The 20,193-nt window shown below is 39.6% G+C and overlaps 2 protein-coding genes across 3 annotated transcripts in view; both read left to right on the top strand.

The window, feature by feature from the left end:
- The window catches only part of zmym2 (zinc finger, MYM-type 2), a 31,409-nt gene extending 12,675 nt beyond the window's left edge, over positions 1-18,734 (top strand). Inside the window, exons 7-25 of one of the 2 annotated variants that reach the window (XM_054616036.1) lie at positions 1,809-2,021; positions 4,132-4,282; positions 4,624-4,739; positions 6,068-6,196; positions 6,847-6,997; positions 7,160-7,332; positions 7,455-7,620; positions 8,006-8,034; positions 8,583-8,724; positions 8,980-9,101; positions 9,245-9,395; positions 10,200-10,562; positions 11,913-12,028; positions 12,108-12,300; positions 12,407-12,549; positions 13,734-13,848; positions 14,848-15,090; positions 15,510-15,654; positions 16,036-18,734. In XM_054616036.1, coding sequence (XP_054472011.1) covers positions 1,809-2,021; positions 4,132-4,282; positions 4,624-4,739; positions 6,068-6,196; positions 6,847-6,997; positions 7,160-7,332; positions 7,455-7,620; positions 8,006-8,034; positions 8,583-8,724; positions 8,980-9,101; positions 9,245-9,395; positions 10,200-10,562; positions 11,913-12,028; positions 12,108-12,300; positions 12,407-12,549; positions 13,734-13,848; positions 14,848-15,090; positions 15,510-15,654; positions 16,036-16,273 — 3,099 coding nt within the window. In that variant the 3' untranslated portion in view covers positions 16,274-18,734. The remainder of the gene's footprint in view (positions 1-1,808; positions 2,022-4,131; positions 4,283-4,623; positions 4,740-6,067; positions 6,197-6,846; positions 6,998-7,159; positions 7,333-7,454; positions 7,621-8,005; positions 8,035-8,582; positions 8,725-8,979; positions 9,102-9,244; positions 9,396-10,199; positions 10,563-11,912; positions 12,029-12,107; positions 12,301-12,406; positions 12,550-13,733; positions 13,849-14,847; positions 15,091-15,509; positions 15,655-16,035) is intronic. The other variant, XM_054616037.1, reaches the window with a different exon arrangement.
- The window catches only part of ttf2 (transcription termination factor, RNA polymerase II), a 190,060-nt gene that overhangs the window by 61,384 nt on the left and 108,483 nt on the right, over positions 1-20,193 (top strand). The window lies entirely within an intron of this gene.

Here is a 20,193-nt window from a genome sequence, read left to right as displayed (position 1 = left end):
AATCTATATAGCTTACATTTCTCTTAGTGTTACCAATTTTTTAGGAAAACATTTGGAGGCGCTACGTGCTTTATATATTGAACTATTTACATTTTTGCATCCTCTACTTACAGCCTCTCTTTCCTCTTCTCAATGCACTTTGTTGACAGACTGCAGCTTCACAGAATCTTTGACACGTGACTGTTTGTCACATATAAATCAGTTATGGCTTCCTAGTTGCACTAAGGAGCTCGGAATTTAATGGTTTTTACAGAATCTGGTTAAAGCAAACGGTTTATTCTGGGATACATTTTTAAATGAGACATGTAGAATAAAGTTGGGGGTCAGAGGCTTAATGAACGATCTCTTATCACCATTTCATTGCGTCTGTCTCCCATTTTATCGTCGTCCTCCTCAGGCCACTCACTTTCATTTAATATTTATCTCTTTCTTCCTCCTCTGACATCACTGTTCTCTCGTTCACATTCTCGTCTTCTCTACGTTCTCAATTTGTCAACTTCAGCGCGGCGTCTTACGGCTCGTTTTTACGTTGACAAAAGCTCCGTTTCCATGACCACCGCATGCAAATACATTTACTTAAAAATTGGAGAATAGTTTCTCCCGATTCAAAATGAGATATGCTTTAGTTGGTGGTTGTCCTAGCTCCATTAGCTCAGCTCAAATATTCAGTATTAGTCTGTGTGGGCGCTCCGTTTGCTGCATCACTGTGTGGCCGCAATTACTTGTGACATCTTAAAAATCATTTGCATTATTAATGTTGTCTCCTTAATTTAATTTGCATATAAAAGCAACAGCAATGCCCCTGCAAAATGTCACCGGGATGATTTGCAAAATACATGCACAGTACACCTTTTTTATGAATAAATAAAACAATATATGATTTTTTTTCTTCTCTCATTTCTTGTAGCTTAAGATTTTAATAATTAAGATTGTAATGCAGTCGTGTCATGGCTTGTTTTATGGGCTGTCCTTTGGGATTGAAATGGCTAGTGGGACCCGTCGCTGTGTGATATAGTGCGTTCATGCTCAATTATACATGTGTAATTGCATGTGTAGAAACACATGAAAGTGGTGTTGTTCACGTGACAGAAGCCTCTGTTTTCACAACAGGAAGCACTGTTTGATTTACTGCAAAGTTTGTTTCTACTAAGCTTGAACTCCTCTAAACGTAAAGGGATAGCTGTGGGTTTTTTGAAGTGAGGTTGTATGAGGTTCTTCTCCGTAATCAGTGTTTTACTGCAGTAGATGGAGTTATTTTAAGAAATAGATAAAAGTACCAGCACAGGTGCAAAGCAATGTACGTCTGTGGACGTATTTTAGACACCTGAAGTTAACTGTGTTCTATTCAAAGCCACCACCAGACCCCATTGACAAAAACTTTTACCTCTAAAAACACAGGAGTTGCTAGTTTACCACTGCCATGATCAGTTAGTTAGTTTTATTGTGGGACTTTAGTGTTTTAAAAGTTGGTTTGGATTCAACACAATAACACAAACAAACTAACCGATGGAGGCAGAAGTACACCAGCAACTCCTGTGTTCTGCGAGGTAAAATTAATGTTTTTGTCAATGGAGTCTGGTGACTTCGAAGAGAGCCTAACAAAAGCGAGATAAAGCAGTGAAAATATTCTAAATATAGCCTACACTTAAACTGATATTGATCCTTTTCGGCGTATATAGCATCTACCTCATACAACCACACTAAAAAACAATCCAAACTTTCCCTTTAAGTGAAATAGTTTGATGCATTTATTCTAAAAGAGAGGTGAATGAAGTTCCTGCTGCTCTTCTCTCTCTCTCCGTCCACAGATCCGTCACGAGGTTAGCTTTAAGACCGTGACCCATAAGATCTGCAGCGACACGTGTTTCAACGTTTACCGCCGGGCCAACGGGTTGATCATGAACTGCTGCGAGCAGTGTGGCGACTACCTGCCCAGCCGAGCGTCAGCCAACCACTTCCTGCTGGTGGATGGCCAACAGAAACGCTTCTGCTGCCAGAACTGCATCAGGGAGTACAAGCAGGTACTGTGGGCTCAACCTCCGGCCGTGTGATTGATTTATTTAGGTTCGTTCAACCATATCCATTTAAAAAACTGCAGGTCTGCTCGGTGCAAATTTGTTGTTTTTATTAATTAGGCCGTCGGGAACACTCGTCCTCACAGCCAAGAAACTGTCCCCACAGTAACTGAAATGTAAATACAGTAAAATGGCCCAAAATATAGAAATATTAAAGGACACATTTATAGTTGCTTTAACACAAGTTATAGGAAATAAATATCCAAGTGAGACAGCAGAGGTTCCTTGAATGGACTTGAGGGTGAACCTCAAATGTGTGAGACATTGAAGGGGAATGCAGAGATAAGTGACGCCAAAGATCATTGTGATTGGTTTGAGGAAATAAAAACAAGCTAAAGTAGAATGATGGTTTGCAACCTCCTGTAAAGCCAATGCTGATGTATCTTAAAGCTGCATTCTCTCTCCTGTCCATCAGGGGGCGACTCCTCTGGTTGTATAGAAGTCTATGAGAAAATGACTCTACTTCTCTCTTGATTTATTCCCTCAGTAAACATTGTAAACATGAGTTTATGGTCTCAATCTCTAGTTTCAAGTCTTCTTCAATACAGCATGATGTTCATTTAGTAAATGATGCTCCATTTAGAGTCAAACAGACCATAAAGCAGGGGATGCTTTAGGGCGGGGCTACACACTGATTGACAGGTCGACACCAGAGACGTATACGGCGTCTCTACGTCACTCCTCCTCAGTCCATATATGGTCACTTCCTGTCCATTGGTTGTCAAAAAACAACATGGCGATGGCTAAATCTTTTTCTTTTTTTTTTTACCTTTTTATATCACAAAGCACAGATCTGTCCTCAGCACACCTCTGATTCTCTTACTAATCATTCTAATCAGATTTTTACTGAATGTACAACTAAACTGCGTTGCTAGGCGACATTAACCAAAAATTAGAGGGTTGGAATTGTATTTGTTGCTTGGCAACACCATCTTATCAGATATTCCACTAATAAGTGGAGGAAACTATGGAGACTAATTTCATCTCAGACCTCCACTGAGTTCAGTATCGAGCCGACATGTACAAACCCGCCCAGTTGGTTAAAGTGTTAAAGTGTTTGGATGATCTGTGGCCGGTGGACAGAAGTTTTTTGCCTGCATTTGAGCATTTAAATTAGTTTTTTTTGTGGTATTTGACCAGCTGTGATGTCTATATTTGTATATAAATATTCAAAATAGGAAAAATCACAACTTTTACAAACAGGAGACACTTAATATATGCTGTTATCCCTCTCAGAATTAAGCTTCTCAGAATAAATTAAGTAATTACAGATTTGCACCATGAGAAAAATCCTCTGGTATCATTGCATGTAGAAATGAAGAAATAAAAGTAAAACACTGTGCCAGTTACACATACACATACTGAAGATGCCTTTTATCCAGTAATACAATCACATTTCAGGATCTGATGCTGCTTCTGCTGCTAGTCGCTGTTTTAATAAAAGGAGGACAAAGAGTAGAATCAGCAGTGGATCACAACACAAACACAGACTATTGGATGCTGTTCATGTGAGACTTTCTGCAGTTTGCTCCTCTAACGCTCGTACGTCATCAAAGTTCAACAAAAGTCAGAAACCCCTCTGGATTCCCAGACAAACACTTTAAAACCTCTTTCTCTGAAGAAGAGGATCCATCGGGACTAAATTTGTAATCTGTTTTTTCTTTCTCTTGTGTGCACTTTAGTACCCCTCCACTATAGTACGCTTGGATATATTTTAATTACTTTGTTTCTATTTATGTGTCCACGTGGACTTTATTGTGAATAAAAGGGATTTGTAGCCTGTCCCTAAAAGACAAGCGTCTGGCTTTCTTCAGAGTGAATCCAAAGCTTCCTGTCTTAAAGCTGCATTCTCTCTCCTGTCCACCAGGGGGCGACTCCTCTGGTTGTATAGAAGTCTATGAGAAAATGACTCTACTTCTCTCTTGATTTATTCCCTCAGTAAACATTGTAAACATGAGTTTATGGTCTCAATCTCTAGTTTCAGGTCTTCTTCAATACAGCATGATGTTCATTTAGTCAACGATGTTTTTTCTCCTCTCTCTCTCTCTTATCTCAGATTCACAGTAAACTTGCGACCTGCCTGACTTGCAAAACGCTGATCAAGACCGGCGAGGTTCTGCACAGCCTCGGAGCGGCCGGCACCATGGGCTCCTACTGCTCCGTCAACTGCATGAACAAGGGCAAGCTGGCGTCGACCTCCTTCATCAGTGAGTGACAGACACTGCACAACACACAAACAGGGTTTATGAACCACAAGGTCAGGGCTATTATCTTTTTATTTTTATCATCCAAAATGTATGTTTCGCTTTTACCATTTAACCTCATTTTTTTAGACCAGAATAGCACATTTTAAAAAGAGTTCTAGACAGTTCCACAGGTCCCAAATGTTCAGCAGGAACTTAACTAGCATTCATTGTAGTAAACTCTGTTTGTGTTAGGAATTCAATTATTCCCCTTTCTGATGATTTGAAAGCCCCCATTAAACACTTTGATAGTAAGTATCATTAAATAGCATGTGTAATAAGTCTTATTTAACGTCTGTGTGCAGCCACTGAGCCGTCGTGTCACTTCTGTAAGAGGAACTCGTTGCCTCAGTACCAGGCAACACTGCCGGAGGGAAACATCCTCAACTTCTGCAGCTCACAGTGTGTCACAAAGTTCCAGGTGGGAGGACTCTTCATACATTTCTAATTATTTTTATTTACAAAAAAACCGACAATTTACAATGGAAATAAACACGAGTGGACATTGTTCCTCTGATGTGCTCTGGATTATTCAGCACAAAAGCATCTTTTCACAGCAGACATTTTGAAATGTCAAAGCAGGGTAAACACACTGATAAATTGAATAATGGTCTCATTCAGCTTGCACAATACCAGCGCCCATCTAAATGATAATAATAACTTTATTTATATAGCACCATTAAAACAAGAGTGTTTTAACAGACAAAACAGAAAGCATAACAGTGCAAGACAATCTAAGGTAAAGTTGGTTGAAAGTTAAACCCTGATAAAACAGTTAAATAGATGAAACATAAACATAAAGCAAACTAAGAAAACATTTATAAATACATTAATATTTAAGTAAATTAAAATAATAATAAAAAAAGAAAATGATGCAGTAAAAACAACATCAGATAAAAGCCAATAAAAGTCTATAAAAATGGGTTTAAAAAAGGGACCAGTCCCAGACGTGCTTTGAAAGTGATCATTTAAAATCCTGAAATAAATTCTGTAACAAACTTGCTGCTTTCTGAAGTAGTTGGAGGAGAGAGAGTGAGACGAGGGAGTAACAGAAGTATTTATAACATAAATGCATGATTTACTTTTTCCAGGTCCGCGTGAGAGAGGAAAATGCAAAACCATAATGAATGTTGTTAAATAAACCTGTGTTTATGCTGCATGACATGTGAAAATAGCTGCAGTGCAAAGGGTCATAACTCTCTTCTGTAGTCGAATAAAAACACTCTTTTGTTCCGTGCAGCTTTAACGAGGATGATGCAGAAAATAAATGCATGCATGCAAACTAATCTCATGCAATAAAAAGTTTAGATAAATGGATCGAACTAGACCACATGTCCCAATTTCGCCCATAGATTAATAAAGACATTTAACCCAGATCAACAGTTATCATCTACTCATGTGATGCATCAAAATGAAAACAAGCAGCTCTTAAAAACATTAATCATTAAACATTAAACATTAAACAGCCCAGGATCCCTCAGTGGAGTCTGTGAACTGATTAGTTTTTGAGCACCATGCTTCATAAATTGATGTTTAAACTACAAAAGAGACTTTGTCATGAGTCCATTATTGTTTATGAAACACAAGACGAGCTTGTGGGTGTACAAATATTTGCAAGTCGAGTGTAAATGATCTTCGTTAATTGCCTTTAATCACAACCAGGTGTGTTATGGAATGCTGTTAGACTCACAAACTGCTAGTCATCAAAGTTTTTATTTTCCTTCCTTTCTTTTTCTTATTTTTTTACAGAACGCTACTCTTCAAACGGCCACCAACGGACAGACGGCGCTCTCCACAACAAACAACGTCAGCGTCCAGCTGAAGTGTAACTACTGTCGAGGAGCGTTCAGCTTGAAGCCCGAGACTCTGGAGTGGGAGGTGAGAACATCCTGAGGAGGAGCAACCGTTGTTATCCAGATATCACAGGCTGAACAGTGTTTTTCTGACACAAAGATAAGATGAGATAAACCTTTGTTGATCCTCAGAGGGGATATTCAGGTGTTGCAGCAGCACAAGCGTGCACTTTGAAATCCTGACTGGAAATAAGAAATTGTTTTTATCTCAATTAAAAACAAAATTGGTAGTGAGCCTGAGAATAGCGAAGCTGTCGGTTTCATTACTTTATATTCATTCACAGATATACAAATGTCAATTTGCTGCTAATCTGCAGGAGAAATTATGGAAAAAAAAACAAAAAAAAACTAAAATAGTCATCTTATGGTAATCAATTAGACCCAGTAAGACATGATCCCAATAAGAAGTTTCCACTGTATATAGGAAAAGAAATGTAAACTATAACACTCAAAATTGCAAATAAGTAACATGAAGTACAGCTACTAGGGCTGAACAGTGTTTGTCACACATTTGCAGAGGTGTTTGAACACTTTTTTTCATTGCGCACACTAAACAGACAGCTAGCGGACAGTGAAGAGATAAATACTGAATTTGACAAAAAGTGAATTGGGTCTGTACCTTTTTAAAAGCCAGAACGTGCACAGTAAGAGTGATCTAAATGTTTTTCTCTTCAGGACAAAGTTTACCAGTTCTGCAGTAAGACGTGCTGCGAGGACTACAAGAAGCTCCACTGCATCGTGACGTTCTGCGAGTACTGCCAAGAGGAGAAGACGCTGCACGAGATGGTCAAGTTCTCCGGAGTCAAGAGACCTTTCTGCAGCGAAGGTATCGATCTCGTCTCTAGAACTCTTTAATTGGTTTTCAATGCCTGTTTGTCATTTCTTTGCATTTTTTGGTTTGCATATCTGGAGTTTTCTTTATTTGCTTCCAGTTGAGTGTTTTCATTCTTTCTTTTGCTTCTCTTCTCTTTGTTTTTTTTGTTCCCAGGCTGTAAGCTGTTATTCAAACAGGATTTTATAAAGCGGTTGGGTCTGAAGTGTGTCAGCTGTAACCACTGCAACCAGCTGTGTAAGAGAGGTTTGACCCGGCAGCTCGGCGGCATGACGCGGGACTTCTGCAGCGAGGCCTGCGCCAAGAAGTTCAACGACTGGTACTTCAAGGTACACCGACTCTTTGCAGAATCCCTCATTAAGAAATTGACCCGAATGCACGCAGGAATACGTGTTTTTTATTTATTGTTTTATTGTGAGTGTAGTAAAAACGTTCCTCTTGTGGTCACTAGGCGGCGAGGTGCGACTGCTGTAAGGTTCAGGGGAACCTGACGGAGTCGGTGATGTGGAGATCAGAGATGAAGCATTTCTGTGACCAGGAGTGTTTGTTAAAGTTCTACTGCCAGCAGAACGAGCCCATCATGGTCACACAGAAAGGGCCCGAGAACTCCACCCTGGGTACGGACCGACTGACTGTGTGTTTATGCGGCCCTCTGCACATTTTTGCTATTCGAAGAAACTTAACCAAGAATTAAGAAAGGAATTACAGCTGCAATGATTAGTCGGATAATCGATTCAGTGGTCGAAAGAAAAAAGTAATGCGCAACTATTTTGAAAATCAATCGTTAGTTGTTTTTCATGCAAAAATGTCAGAAAATTATGTTTTTCATCCTCTCAAATATGCAGATTTACCTGCTTTTCTCTGATATATATAGAATATTAAAGTGAATAACATTTGTTGACCAGACGATTAATGAATTCATCTAGCAAGGGATCTGGATTAATTAATGAGTCAATCTTATTTCTTCATGAGTTATGATGTGTTTCGTTTTCCTCTTTACAGGGTATGAAATGCAAGGGGCCAAACTCGGGGTAAGTACGAATTTGGAGAAGTTGTCATTAATCTCTAGAAACAGATACAAATCTGGAGATGACATGATGAGATTGTGGTATCGAAAGCATTCTGGTTTCTGTTTGTAGTCCTGAGAAGTGTTCACCGATCACGTTTTTGGTTTGGTTTTTGGTTGCACGCAAAGAGCAAAAGAGGCGGAAATGCAATCTGGCAGCCCATCAGTTATCGCATTTTATTTATGTTAACAACTGTTTTATCTTTGTTTACACTTCTGCAAACACCCACAAAGTATTTTTTTTAGAATGGCGGCTTCTAAAGCATTAAAAAAAACAAATTGTGAAATCCTCAGACAGTGACAGTCACGTATGAAAAGGTTCACACTTGATAACAAAAATTAAGAACAAGATGCGCACACCGGAACCACAGAAATATTAGCCGTGCTGCAAAGAAAAAATGTAGTGCATGCACTTTGAAATGGGTAACTATTCTGACTTTTGACCTTGACCACATTTCTGTTTGCGATGAAACCTGTGTATGTTTCACTTATAGTCCCTCATTTGTTTTGCAGCTGGTGAACCAGGGCACGGTGGCGTACGCCGGCGGAGGTCTGATGAGAGACGTCAAGAACAAGGCGGTTCTCTGCAAGCCGCTCACGCTGACCAAGGCCACCTACTGCAAACCTCACATGCAGAGCAAACTCCTACAGACAGGTAAACATGCATCTCACTCAGGAGAGAGCTAGAAAATTACTTATATGGTGTTTTTTAATGTTTTCTTTTTGCACACTTTGAATTAATTAGATAGCTTGTTCTATAGCGAGGTAGCGGAAGCTTTCAATTGAGCTCGACAACAGTTATTTGTTCCGCTCGCTCTTCAAAATCATCACGTCATGACCCATTAATACACACTGATTTATATATATACATATTTAAAATGTTTCAGTTTCGGCATATCTGTGTCCACAGATGTAGACGATGGTGTGAAGAGGGAGTATATTCCTGTACCCATACCCGTGCCTGTCTTCATCCCCATGCCCATGAATATGTACTCTCAGATCACTCCCACTCCAGTCTCTCTGCCGATTCCGGTAAGAAACGATGAACACGTGAGGATAATTCATGCTCCAAGGAAAAAGACTTGTTAGCAAATCAATAAACTGGAAATGTGTTGCAACTCAAGCAGAGTGGGGAGACATTTATCAATCAAACCTCCTTGTCCCGTCCCGTCCAGGTCCCCGTCCCCGTGTTCCTGCCCACCACCCTGCAGGGGGCGGAGCAGATCATCCAGACCATCAAGGACCTGAAGAACAAGGTGCCCTCCGACCCGCTGGAGGCCGACCTGCTCTCCATGGCTGAGATGATCGCAGAGGACCAGAAGCCAGGTATGAGAGGGTCGGATGTCTGCATCAAGACACGAGAGGCTGGTCGTCATTGGGGAGGTTATCGTGATGCATTTTTTCTTTGAATGTTGAAAAGTATCGGACATTTAAAAGAAGAAGCACAAAAGAAATGATGGTTTTGTGCAAGCAATGATGAACGGCCATGTACATGTTTCATAACTGAGTTTTCATACTTCCCTATTCAGTAAAAGTCAAATGAACAGTACTCTGTCTTTAAGTCATAGAGCTGCACAATTATGGGCCATAACTATCATCACGATCATCTGTTGATCCATATTGCAATCACAATTATTTATAACATTTGGTTTAAGGGACAAAATCTTTCTATAGCACTTTCACATTTAAATAAACAGTTCATTGCTTTGCTACATTCCTACCAATGCACAAAGCTTTGCATCAAAATGAAACAGATCTATCTTCTATAAACAGAGCACTGCTTTAACTCACTTAGTGCTAAATTCCTGCACATTTTCTCATCTTTCCACCAGAACAAGGGAAATGACATAATACCATGCACATAGTGACGCTTGTTTACTACGCACGACTTAACTGGTCTGATTCTTCTTTGTGCAACAACAACTTTGGTCCATGTTGCATGTGAGCGTTGATAATCTGTTAATGAGCCTCTTGTTGCCCCCTTGATCTAATGGAGGTGAATGAAATATCAACAAACCTTAAAACTCACCTAGAGTCTCTGCAACAAAACAAAAACACTAATTTAACAAAAAGTTCAGTTTAGTTTTGAAGAAAGCTGCAGCAAGTGATGACAACAAATGTGTGTTTCAGACGTTAAGATGGTGAAGGTGAAGTCGGAGAACAGAGAGGAGGAGGCCTCCAGCAGCAGCCCTGAGGAAGAGGAGAAGCAGGAAGAGGAGAAGCAGGAGAAAAAGGAGGAGGAGCAAAAGAAGCAGGAGAAAAAGGAGACGGAGGAGGAAAAGGAGGAAAAGGAGACGGAGGAAGAAAAGGAGGAAAAGGAGATGGAGGAAGAGAAAGAGGAAAAGGAGACAGAGGAAAAGGAGACAGAGGAAAAGGAGACAGAGGAAAAGGAGACAGAGGAAAAGGAGAAGGGGGAGGAAGATAAGAAAGAGGAGGAGCAGGAGGAGGACAAGTACGAGCCCGACCTGGACCTGGAGGCAGACTTCACTCAAGGTAAACACCTTTTCTGCACATGTAGTTCTACACCTGTTGATGCTTGTGAGTCAGAAAATCATGTAAATACTTGTACGAATGAATAATAGTTCTACAGTATTTAGTTTTGATGAGCAACATGTTTGTCTGCTGAAAGACAAATAAAAATAGACAGTGAAAATATGAATATTTTTAAACAGAAAATAAAAAAACATCTATTCAGTTTTGTTATATAAATATATGTTTTTTTATTATTATTTCTTAATATTAAGTCTGATTTTATACAGTGTCTTGTATGTTTTTATGCTTTGTTTTTAGTATTTATAAATATTTTATTTCTTGTTTCACTTTTTTACTCTTTGACTGTGATCAATTTAGTGTTGTTATTTATTTATCTTAACTTAATTTGTTTGCATTAGTCTCTTCATCTTATCTTTATGTTGGTCGTTTTTCTTGTCAGTCATTTGTAAAGCACTTTGAATTGCATTTGATTAGTTTGAAAAGTGCTTTATAGATACAACTTGATTGATTGAAGACTGAAACTTGTAACTTCAAGATAAAGTTTTGATGTGAAGTTAATGAAGAAATGCTCCTTAATTAATTTCATCACATGCATTTATCTTCTCATTCATTAAATCTGTTTAATGAAGCAGCTCTTATGTAACAACATGTGACCACACAGGTTTATTTCAAAGGGATCAGTTCAAAAACCTAAAAACTAAGGGGCATAATAAATAATATAAAGATCAATGATTATAACATTTTAAAGAAAATACGGCTTAAAAAAGATTTTTTTAAAATCAATGATTAAAACTTAATACATAAGGCTATGAAATTATATTAAATCTAGGATTTAAACTGAAAAATGAAGGGTCTAGAAATAATATATTTATCTATGATTAAAACTTAAAATTAAAGCTATAGTGATGATGTAAAAATAATTGAATTAAACTTTAAAAAATAAGGCTTTAACAAATAATGTAAAAATCAACGATTAAAACGTAATAAATAAGGCTTTGAAAATATATTACATCTAGGATTTAAACTGAAAAATTAAGGTTATAGAAATAATATATTAATCTATGATTAAGACTTAAAACGAAGACTGTAATGATAATATAAAAATAATTGAATTAAACTTTAAAAAAATGATATAAAAATCTATGATTGACACTTAAAAACTAACACAATAATATCACCACAAATTAAAATTCCTTTAATTTAATTTGAAATAAGTAAAGATGCTTAAATAAAGTTGGGAGAAATGTGATTCCTGACCTGCTGCAGGTTTACATGGAGCATGTTAACACTTTGTCTGAATAGTTTGGTTTGTTGAGTGCATGTAAATGGACGGACTGTTTCCTGTCTCAGCCTCAGACCCGGTCCCAGTCATGGAGGGAATGGACGAGGACATGGGCTTCTCTCTACCTCCAGTTCTGGCCGAGGAGTCGGAGCAGTCGGCACCTAAACCACAGTCCAGGAGACAAGTATGCATAAGAACACAAGAACACATGTAACAAACAGAAACTTTGAATAAACTGTGTAGTAATTATATTTGCGTTGCAGGGGAACAAGAAGAGGGCCTTGGAGGAGGGCTCAGATCAGACCTCGTCCACTTCCTCCCATCCAGCAGACAGACGCTCAGAAGGAAGGTCGCTACCTCTCAAAGCTCGCTACGGCGTCAACGCCTGGAAACGCTGGGCGCTGTCTCCCTCTGACCAATCAGAAGACACCAAAGTAAAGGACGGCTCCAAACCTGGTAAGCTGAACCGGATCATAGCAATGCTTGGCTGAAAAAAAAATGCTGAAAATTCTAAATGTTGATTTTTCATATTTTGTTTGTGTCTGTTCTTCGCCTCCATCAGCTCGGTCTAAAAGTAACCTGCTGTCGCTGAGTTCAGAGGAGCTGAACGCGGCTCTGTCCAGGTTCGTCAGGGAGGTCTGCAGGCCGGGGGGAGAGCGCTACTCTCCAGACAGCATCCTCTACCTCTGTCTGGGGATCCAGCAGGTCGGTACCGAGTCAGAGGGTCTCTCTCATTTAAAAAAAACACTCCCTGAAAGGATACAATGGTGTATTCTCTATACAAATATGTGCTCGTTTTCATACATTTCCAGAAAATGGACGTGAACATTGGATAAAGCCAGGTTCAAAATTCTTGTTTCATTTTGTTGACATCCCTTAAAGAAGGAATTTAAGATATCTCTTTGTATCACTCCATAAATCAGAAAATACTTTTAAGTCATAAACTTTTTAGTGATAAAATGTTGTATAAATCAGGCTATGAATGATATCTGAACAAACCCCTCAGTAGAAACCTTCAGAATATAGATATGAATGAAGCTGTAAAGTTTGGTGTATGTAAGAGCTACTGAAGTGGAGATTTCTGGATCAGAGTCTGAGAAAAACTCATTTATATGTTTTGTATAATTACATACATTTTGAGACACTACAGGTGAATAGTGTAAAACAATTAAATAACAACAGTTTAGGATTGTAATTAAACAATATAGGTATCCATATAAAGTACATCAAATTTAGCCTTTGTCAACTTTCCCTTTTGTTCTATTAGAATTCCTTCCAGTCATTTTTAGAGGTAGGAACCAAAGTTAGAGGGAGTGTTTCCGGTAGGACCGAGATAACTGGTGCGCAGTGTTTCCTCCTGCTCTCACATGTGAGCAGCAGCAGCAGCAGCATGGCAGCAGAATGCAGTTCAGGACTGTTCAAAGTCATCTGGAGGGTGATTTTTCTGACTGAAAAATGTAAGATTGTTTTTATGTGTTTGTTAAAACTGAGAAAGTTAAAAAAAGATTTGTTTTATGTGAAGTTTGATCAAGAAATGTGGACTTAAAGAAAGTCTCAAACGTTTCTTTCTGGGCCTTGCTGCTGCATTTTTCCCTCCTTTTTTATTTTTTAAATGTTTATTTTAGACTTTATTTGAGGGTTTTTTTTTTGCAAAGGAGATCATTTATGTTCAGATCTTTTTTTTATCAGAAAGCCAGAACATATTTTTGTTCCATGTGCAGATTTGTGTGTCCTGTGATTATAACTCTTTGCTGTTCACATTCTGAAATAGTGATGATTATTTTTAAATATGAGGACACCAAAGTTCAGATCTCTGCACATCACAGCCACCACTTCAACCTTTTATTTTAATTTAATGTATTTAATGAGTTTTTATGGGTTTTTTGCAGCATCTTCACACCAAAGGCCGGACGGATGACCTGTTCAGTGACCCGAGTTACCGGCAGTTTGGAGAAGAGCTCAACAAAGTCCTGAAGGACTGGCAGCCCAGCGTGCTCCCTGATGGCGAGTCTGATTACCCGTCTGTGCAGAAACTATTACTGTTAAAGTGGTTATTTTATTTACCGGAGAAGTGAGCGTGCACATTTTCTAAATGCACACACAATTAATTATTAACTACCACGATGCACAAAAAATAAAATCCAGATGTCAAATTTGGATCCAAAGACTTATAAAGTAGCTGCAGGAGGAAGTTAATTAGTTTGATTGATCTGCTCATTAGCCCCACCTGGTGGCTGTTGAACTGCAGCTCATCAGTGTCCTATGATTATACCTCTTTTGCTGTTCACATTCTGATTTCTTGTGATTGCACTATGATTACATATGAGGACACTTAACAGGTTTCTGTTAAAACACAGAAAGTAGTTTAGTAGTTGTGAAGATGCATTTGTGTGTAAAGTCTGGATTTTTTTTTTTTTTTATTCTTTGGCAGCAAAATGCATTTTACGGATGGATATTCACATTATAAATTATATAAATCGTAAATAAAAATTTAAAACATTAAATGGAATAATACAAAGTAAAACAAAAAAATTGAGAATTATTTTAATTAAAAAAATAAAATATGATTAATATGAAATACAAATGACAAAAGCTAGTTAAAAATATAAATGCACCAAAAAAACTAAATAATGATAAATATGTACACATACCTTTATAATATACTTGCATATATACTCCCATGAAGACAAATACAATCAGCCATGTGAATACTTTACCTGAAAGGAAACTATTTCCTATAATCATATACTCATCTAGCAAGTCAAACATGGTGCACTGTAGGTATTTAATGCTGCATTTTACCATATAAAGAGTTTACATTGATGCACTTGATGCTTCTATTAATTTAATTCCTAATGCTAAGTTTTAGTGACAATTTCTTATTCTTTAATTCCAAAATGTTAGTGTTGAAGGAAATGCATCTTAGTTAATATAGATGCATGTCATTAACGTCTGCATAAAGATGTCCTGTAACGGGTAAACTAACCCTTTGCGTTCCTGCAGGCTCCCTGTGGGGTCGGGTGGAGGAGCAGAGCCTGTGGAGCAGCCGGCAGCTCGGCGATCAGAGTCCGGCCGCTCTGCTTCGCTCGCTGGTCTACCTGAACACCAAATACTTCGGCCTGCGTACGGTGGAGCAGCACCTCCGCCTCTCCTTCGCCAACGTCTACGGGCCCGACACCGTCCATCCTGTCACCAAGGAGACCGCCGTCTGCATCCGCGTGCCTTCCATCTCTCAGGACCACAACGGTGAGAACGACGGCGCTTCTGATGAATTGTTCCAGAACAGAAGATGTTAGTTTGGTGAATTATTGGCTGTCCAGAACCTACATCTTTTGTTCTGATATTTGTCATAAAATGATCAGTTTATGTATAAAACTATTATTAAAAAAATCAGCTTTTTTAATTAAAGTAGTCAGACAGTGTAAATATGGATCCGTTCTGTTCTCCAAAACACTGTTTATGACGTTAAATTGCTAATAAATTTGTATTTTTTTGCATCCACATTGGATGTTATCTGTCGTTTTGAATCTAGTAAATTACTTTTCTTTGTATCGGCACTTAAATCTAATTTAAAAAAACAATATAATTTAATCTGCAGCATTTCAATAAGAATGTCTGATTATCTTGATACTAAATGTCATTTTATTTGTCTTTTGGTCCTTCAGTTCAGACGGAGTCGAGGAAGAGGAAGCGTACGTTGCAGGACGGCGATCAGGACTACGAACCAGACGACGACTCAGGAGGCTCGGCGGTTCGATGCCCGGTTAAGAAGCACGAGTGTCACCTGTACGAACTCTACAGATCAAAGTGGTGCGTTCAGAGTCTCTACTGGTGCTATAAGTCGAATGATTTTGCTCCATTTTGCATCCCTTATTCTTTATTTCCCTCAAGTCCTGTGATTATAACTCAATTGCTGTTCACATCCAGACGTCTTGACAATGTTGACTATTGAAAAATGAGGACTTTAACAGAAAAATAACTTCACTGTTCAGTAGTTCAGAACAATAGTTTGACACTTCTCCTTTTCCTCTCCTTGTCTCCCCCTTCTATCACATATGTCCTCCCTTCTTCCTCTTTTGCTTCCATCCTTTTTTAATTGAATAAACCTCCTTTACCTTCCATCTTTCTTTATTCTACTTCTCATCTGCTCACTTTTTCCTCCCTCCTTCCTTTCCTCCTCCCTCCCTGCAGCCCGGCGTCATTGCGGGAGCGTCTGGACTTCTTCTACGTTCAGCCGGATCCGGCGTGCGGTCCCGATGACCCGCTGTGGTTCAGCTCCACGCCGCTGGAGCGACAGCTCCTGGAGAGCCTCCTCACCAGAGTCCTCCTGGTCCGGGACGTTTACACGGACAAACAACACCCGGAGGAGGAGAGGGAGGAGGAGAGGGAGGAAGAGGACGGGGGAGAAGAAACAGTTGTGGGAGAGTAGCTGTGGTTTGACTTCCTTTAGCAGAGCCATGAACTGTCGGCCGGGGAGGAAGAGGATGATGGCTAGATATGTGTCCTCCTCCCCTGTCTTCAACCCTCCTCCTGGTGAGGAGCGTCCACAACAAAGTAGGATGAAGAGCAGCCCCAAACTTCTCCTTCAGCTGAGGGAGAGAAAAGTTGTAAACCAGAAGAGGACCGGCACAAATTAGTCCTTTTTTAATTAAAGATGATGATGAGGAGCAAAAGAGGCGAAGCTGCAAATCTAGTAGAAGAGGGTGGTGTGTTTGTAGTGCTCAGATAAACTATATTTAAACTTTTAACACGGAATCATGCTTTAACAAATGTTATCAGCAGCCACCAGGGGGCGATGAGGAGGTGAAGGGACAGATACGTCCTCTCTGCTTCACCTCCTCCTCCTCATCGCAATGAATTGAAAATGAGGAGTGCTTTGACGTTTCAAGAGAGTAACTTGAATTAAAGAGGGGAAGACGAGAATCATGGCCCCAGAAGAGGAAGAAGTAAGTTTGAGGCAGCTGGTAGGTTGAAACTGATGGTAGTTCAGTTTGTACAAAAAATAGAAACACAGGTAGATTATTTTTGGGGTAAACTAAGCAGCTAATCATAGTTCTACTTTACATTTCAGATTTCTATTATAAAGGATGAATGAACACTAAAAATAAATAATGCAGACAGATGGAGAGATCCAGGTTTGAACCCTGCCCATCAGTGATGTAATGTGAATGGTATATTCACATTTAACAAATGTTTGGTTTAAGATTTAAAGGTTGTGTGAGTTTTTCAGACTTCTGCTCAGGAGAGACCTGCAGAGTTTAAAAGATGTAAACGCTTCCTCTTCAGTTTCTTTAAACTCAGTCTTTAGATGATCATCAGTACTTTAAAACTGACACTTTGTAGCACTAAGTGTGTCAAAAGTCCGACAAGTTCAGACATTTTGCAATGTTGGATCTTTCTACGATGCATTATTTTCTGCATGATGACATTTCCAACTCTCCACCATGTCTTGAACGCAGCGTAGATTCCTCCTCCCAGTCAGGGCGATTCACTGGTTTCACTCCTCATAACTGGGGCTGCTTTCATTCCTCCACCATCATCCCACTCGCTGCTCTTCCTCTGTCACCATCTGCTCTCAGGCGACATCCCCCCCCCACAGAGGACTTCAGGAAGTTGGGGCTGATCCCAGAACAGTCAAGAGGAGCCGACACCTCCCCGACATGCTGCGTGTCTTTATAGGACTTTAGGAGAACCTTCATTCATGCGATGTAGCATCATGAGCGTAGGAACGTTTCTGAAGTGTAAATATCTCCTGAAACGAGTTATGAGTTGACAGAAAAATCACCCACTGAAACCTTCAGCTTGAATAAAAACACGCCTCCCCACAAGCCTTTTTTTAAAACACAGACTGATTATTTATTTACCTTTTTATTAGTTTGACTGTATCCTCTTTATTCTTTTTTATTTTTATGGGTTCCACTTCCTTAACATTGAAAACCTGCTGCTGTCCGTCACCTCTCTGTCATCCATTAAAAACATTTTTATTTTTTGTGATAAAACATGAAGGACACGGATTATTCAGAGCTCAAGAGACTATTTTTGAATGTTTCCTTTCTGCTTTTGTCTTCGTGTTTGTACCTTCCGGCTTCTCCGTTACTCTTAGTCTCCTTTTTAAACTTTAATATCTGTTTTAGTTTAAAAACTGAGCACTTCTTCTTCCAAGCTGTATTTTAGAGTGCAGAGCAAAAGTTTATATTGTGTAAATGATTGGGTTGGACATTTCAATTTTATTCTTCATGATTTTGTTTTACACTATCCATTGTTTATTTCTTTATTTTTTATTTTATTTATGTGGTTTTTTATTTGAATTTCTGAATGTTTAAATAAATTTGGAGAAAGTGTCATCAAGTTTTAAAATCAATTGAAAGTTTTTCCTTCAAATAGGGAGAATATTCTTGAAACGTAAAGCTAAGATTGACAAAAAATATCCCCTCCAGATGTTTTTTGTTTGACTCACCATTAACACAAGGTTTTAAATTTGATTTCTCATGACTGAAGTGGATTAAAACCAGTGAACGACGTCAGAGAAAACACTTTATTTTATCTAAAGAGCGGTTGTTCCTGTTATTTTGTCCACTCGACTAGAAGTGCAGCGTCATATTTCAGGAAGACAAAGGTTTTATGGTTTACGGAGAAAGCTGATCTGGATTTCTGACACCAGATCAGCTCCGAAAACCTTTTTAAAAGCAGCCCGGATCAGAGGACCCGGGTTAACATGGCTGATATTTTAATTTTTAATTTTTTTTGGGCTGGACTCGAGAGGCAGCGACCGCCCCTCATGTGGACGCTGTGGCTGGCTCTAAAGCCTAATGTGAATGTGCCTATCTGTAAATACTGAAAGTGAGTGACTGTGAGTCTGATGCTATGTGTGTGGGCTGATCTGCTGATACGGTCATGTTAAATAAATGATTTCATTTTCTAACCAGACTCCTTAATTATGTGTTGTTTCTAATTCTATGGCATAAGATGGTTGATTCTGGCGCCCCCTGTGGACTAAAGTGGTAGTGTTTCTGAGCACCAGACTCCCTTTAGAAAACCTCATTTTACTGCAGTCTGACCCACTCAGTCCTGGTTCTGTTCTCCAGTCTCCGGCCGGTCCAGTCAGTCCTGGTCTCCAGCAGCGTGGTGTCTGTGTTGACTCCCCTGGTCTGAACCGTGGTCTGTCCATGGTGGACTGGTCTCTGCTGGTGGGTCTGTCCACGGTGGACTGGTCTCTGCTGGATCTGGGTCTGTCCACGGTGGACTGGTCTCTGCTGGTGGGTCTGTCCACGGTGGACTGGTCTCTGCTGGATCTGGGTCTGTCCACGGTGGACTGGTCTCTGCTGGATCTGGGTCTGTCCACGGTGGACTGGTCTCTGCTGGATCTGGGTCTGTGTGGAGGAGTCTGGTCTGAAGGAGTTTCTGGTGAACCTTCATGATTTCATCTGGTTTCTCCAGAATCCGACCCGGTGGCTCCGATGACGAGCTTTAAGAATAACTTTATAGAAACAGACGATCTTCTCTCTGATGGTCTGTTTACTGATGGAGGTCTATAGAGGACCAGGACTAAACTGAGACTGGTTCAGGACCAGATAAAAGATCCTCACAGTAACTTTAAAGTTCTCAGTCTGAGTTCTTCCTGCTTTAAGGAAAGCTGTGAATCTAAACCACAGAGCATAGAAGAGAAATGTCTGTTTTATGAACAAGGGTTCTTTAAAGGCTCATTTAACTTCTTTAATTTTTGTGTTACATTCCTCGTCTATTCTAATATAAAAACACGTCCAGATTAAAACGTGTTAACGTTGGAACAACATGGGGGCCTCTTCACTGCGTCCTGACCTTCATCGCTATCATGTCCCCCTCCATTCTTTTTTTTTACAAGGTGCCAGGCGGACATGACACTAAGGCAGAGAGTGTTATCTGGAGATGACTGACAGCAGGAGGAGGAGGAGGAGGAGGAGGAGGCGCGGCATGTCGACACCCCGGGGTCAGTGATACCCGGGGAGGTGAGGCCCCGAGTCGAGAGACAGGAAGTCGGGTTAGAAAGGTTAAAGAGGTTAAAGATCATCCCCTGCTTTATGGTCTGTTTGACTCTAAATGGAGCATCATTTACTAAATGAACATCATGCTGTATTGAAGAAGACTTGAAACTAGAGATTGAGACCATAAACTCATGTTTACAATGTTTACTGAGGGAATAAATCAAGAGAGAAGTAGAGTCATTTTCTCATAGACTTCTATACAACCAGAGGAGTCGCCCCCTGATGGACAGGAGAGAGAATGCAGCTTTAACATAAAGTAGACAGTGAGGCCGTTTTTCAGACCTGGAGGTTAATAACCTTCAGAAAGTGGATTTGAAACTTGCCTAGG

This window comes from Anoplopoma fimbria, chromosome 16 (assembly GCF_027596085.1).
Source record: "Anoplopoma fimbria isolate UVic2021 breed Golden Eagle Sablefish chromosome 16, Afim_UVic_2022, whole genome shotgun sequence".
Classification (NCBI taxonomy): Eukaryota; Metazoa; Chordata; class Actinopteri; order Perciformes; family Anoplopomatidae; genus Anoplopoma; species Anoplopoma fimbria.
The sequence above is the reverse complement of the archived record's forward strand: the minus strand, read 5'-3'. Positions and strand labels throughout refer to the sequence as shown.